The following is a 2,440-nucleotide window of genomic DNA, read 5'->3' on the forward strand; positions in this document are numbered from 1 at the left end:
AACCGCGGGGGGAGCCGGGGGGGACCGAACCATTGTGAGGCCTGGAGGAGGGGGGGATTTTGAGACGTTTTGAGGGATTCGGGGATTTTCTGGGATTTCTGAGGGCACAGGGATGGATTGCGGGGGGTTTTGAGACACTTTAGGGGATTTTGGGGAAATTTTTGGGTGATTTTGAGGGATTTAGGGGGGGGGGGTTTAATGGTTTTCGGGGAGTTTTGAGAGATTTTGTGGGGTTTTGAGGGGGGTTTGGGGGATTTTGGGGAGGTTTGGGGGATTTAAATGCTTTCGAGGGCATTTTGAGGCATTTTGGGGGATTTAAAGCATTTTGGGGGGATTTTGGTGCTGCCGGGGACGCTCGGGTCCGTCTGTGGGTCGTGTGGGGAGGGTCTCGGCCATCGGGGGGCCCCTTTTTGGGGTGCGGGGGGCGATTTTGGGGTCAGGGCGGATTCTGGGGGCTCAGAGGGTCCCTGTAGTGAAACCCGCGGTGATTTTGGGGCAAACCCGATCATTTTGGGGTCAATTTCGGGCTTTATTTGCCCCGCGATGGCTCCGCCCCTTCGTTCCCGGCGCCGCCATCTTGGCTGCGGGGCGCGCGAGGCCCCGCCCACCTGGGGCCGGCTCGGGGGCGTGGCCGAGGGGCGTGGCCGCGCCCGTGACGCGGCGGGGAGCCCCGGCGCTGATTGGCGCGCGGCGCTGTCAATCACGCGGGGTGACGCGGCGGGCCGGAGCGCGGCGGAGCCGAGGTTTGGGGGGGGGGGGGAGGGGGCGGATTTGGGGGGTCCCCGGAGGGGGGGGGAGGGGCCGGGGGGGATCCCCGGGGGGGGAGGGGGCGGGGGGGGGGCGCGGGGGGGAGGGGCAGAGACGCGGGGTGGGGGCGCGGGGAGGGAGGGGGGGGCGGGTTTGGGGTGTCCCCGGGGGGGGGAGGGGCGGTTTGGGGGGGTCCCGGTGGGGGAGGGGCGGGTTCGGGGACCCCCCGGTGCGGGGGGGCGGGGGCTGGGGGAGGGGCGGGGCCCGGGGGGGCTCCCGGGGGTGTTTGGGGGGTCCCGGTGGGGGAGGGGCGGTTTGGGGGTGCCCCGGGTGGGGGAGGGGCGGTTTGGGGGTATCCCCATGGTGGGGGAGGGGCGGCTCCGCTCCTGGGGGGTCCCGGCGGGTTGGGGGGGCCCTGGAAATGGGGGGGGGGGGCGGTTTTGGGGTGCCCCGGGGGCATTTCCGGGGTAGCAAAGGTCGGGGGGGCGGAGCTTGGGGTCATTAACAGGGCTGGAGGTGGGGCTAATTAGTGGGGATCCCAATTAGTGGGAATCGTAATTATTGGGGATCCCAATTAACGGGGATGCTCATGGCCGGGGGGGCTTTGGGGGGTGCGGGGCTGCGCCGGGGGGGATTTGGGGGCTGGGTCTGGGGTCCCTGTGTTTGGGTCTGGGGTCCCTGGATGGATTTGGGGTCCCTGGGGAGATATTTCGGATTTTTGAGGAGGATTCGGGGGTCTCTGGGGTTGGGTCTGGGGTCTGTGGGTGGATTTGGGGCTGGGTTTGGGGGGTCCCTGGGGTTGGGTCTGGGGTCCCCTGGATGGGTCTGGGGTCTCTGGGGGAGATTTGGGGTCCCTAGATGGATTTGGGCTCCTTTGGGGGGTCCCTGTGTTGGGTCTGGGGTCCCTGTGGGGGGGGGGGTTTATTTCGGCCTGACCCCCCCGCCCCTCCCCCAGCCCATGGCCTGACCCCCCCCCCCATGTTCCGCCTGGACGAGACCCCCCGAGGATCGCGGCTCCCCTCCCCCCCTCGCCCTGGGGGGGCTCCCCCGCCCCCAGCCAGCCCGGGACCCCCCTCCCCAGGTCAGTGACGCCCCCGGAACACCCCAAAAAAAACCCCAAAAATCCCCCAAAACCTCTCCCCAAAAAAACCCAAAATCTCCCCCAAAACCCTCCCAAATCCCCCCCCCAAAACTCCCCCCAAAAAACCCCCAAAACCTCCCCCAGAATCTCCCCAAAATCCAAAACCTCCCCAAAACCCCCAAACTCCCCCAAAAATCCTAACCCCCCCCAAAACCTCCCCAACCCCCCCCCCCCCCCAAAAAAAATCCCAAAATCCCCCTGGGGGGTGGGGGCGGGGGGGGGGGCTGGGCTGGGTCTGTGGGCTCCCCTCTCTCCCCCATTTTTGGGACCCCTCCCCATGTTTGGGGATCCCCCATTTCGGGGGTCTCTCCCCCATTCCGGGGGTCCCATTGACGCCCCCCCCCCATATTTGGGGTCTCACTGTCGCCCCTCCCCCCCCAGAGGCGCGGCCCTCCGGCTGCTCTCGGAGCGGGGGGGGGGCGGGGGGAGACCCCGGGGACCCCCCCCCGGCCCCGCCCCCCCCCCGCGGCCGCTCCCGCTCGGCCCCCGCCCGTGCTCTGGGCGGCGCAAAGGTACGGGAGGAGGCTCAGGAGGATGAGCGACGAGTTCCAG

The 2,440-nt window shown here is 68.6% G+C and overlaps 1 protein-coding gene across 1 annotated transcript in view; it reads right to left on the reverse strand.

The window, feature by feature from the left end:
• LOC131570010 (basic proline-rich protein-like) overlaps window positions 1-396 on the reverse strand; it is a 16,807-nt gene extending 16,411 nt beyond the window's left edge. Inside the window, exon 1 of the mRNA XM_058822343.1 lies at window positions 354-396. Coding sequence (XP_058678326.1) covers window positions 354-396 — 43 coding nt within the window. The remainder of the gene's footprint in view (window positions 1-353) is intronic.
• Window positions 397-2,440: the final 2,044 nt, after the last annotated feature.

Source organism: Ammospiza caudacuta, chromosome 32 (genome assembly GCF_027887145.1).
Source record: "Ammospiza caudacuta isolate bAmmCau1 chromosome 32, bAmmCau1.pri, whole genome shotgun sequence".
NCBI classification, from domain to species: Eukaryota; Metazoa; Chordata; class Aves; order Passeriformes; family Passerellidae; genus Ammospiza; species Ammospiza caudacuta.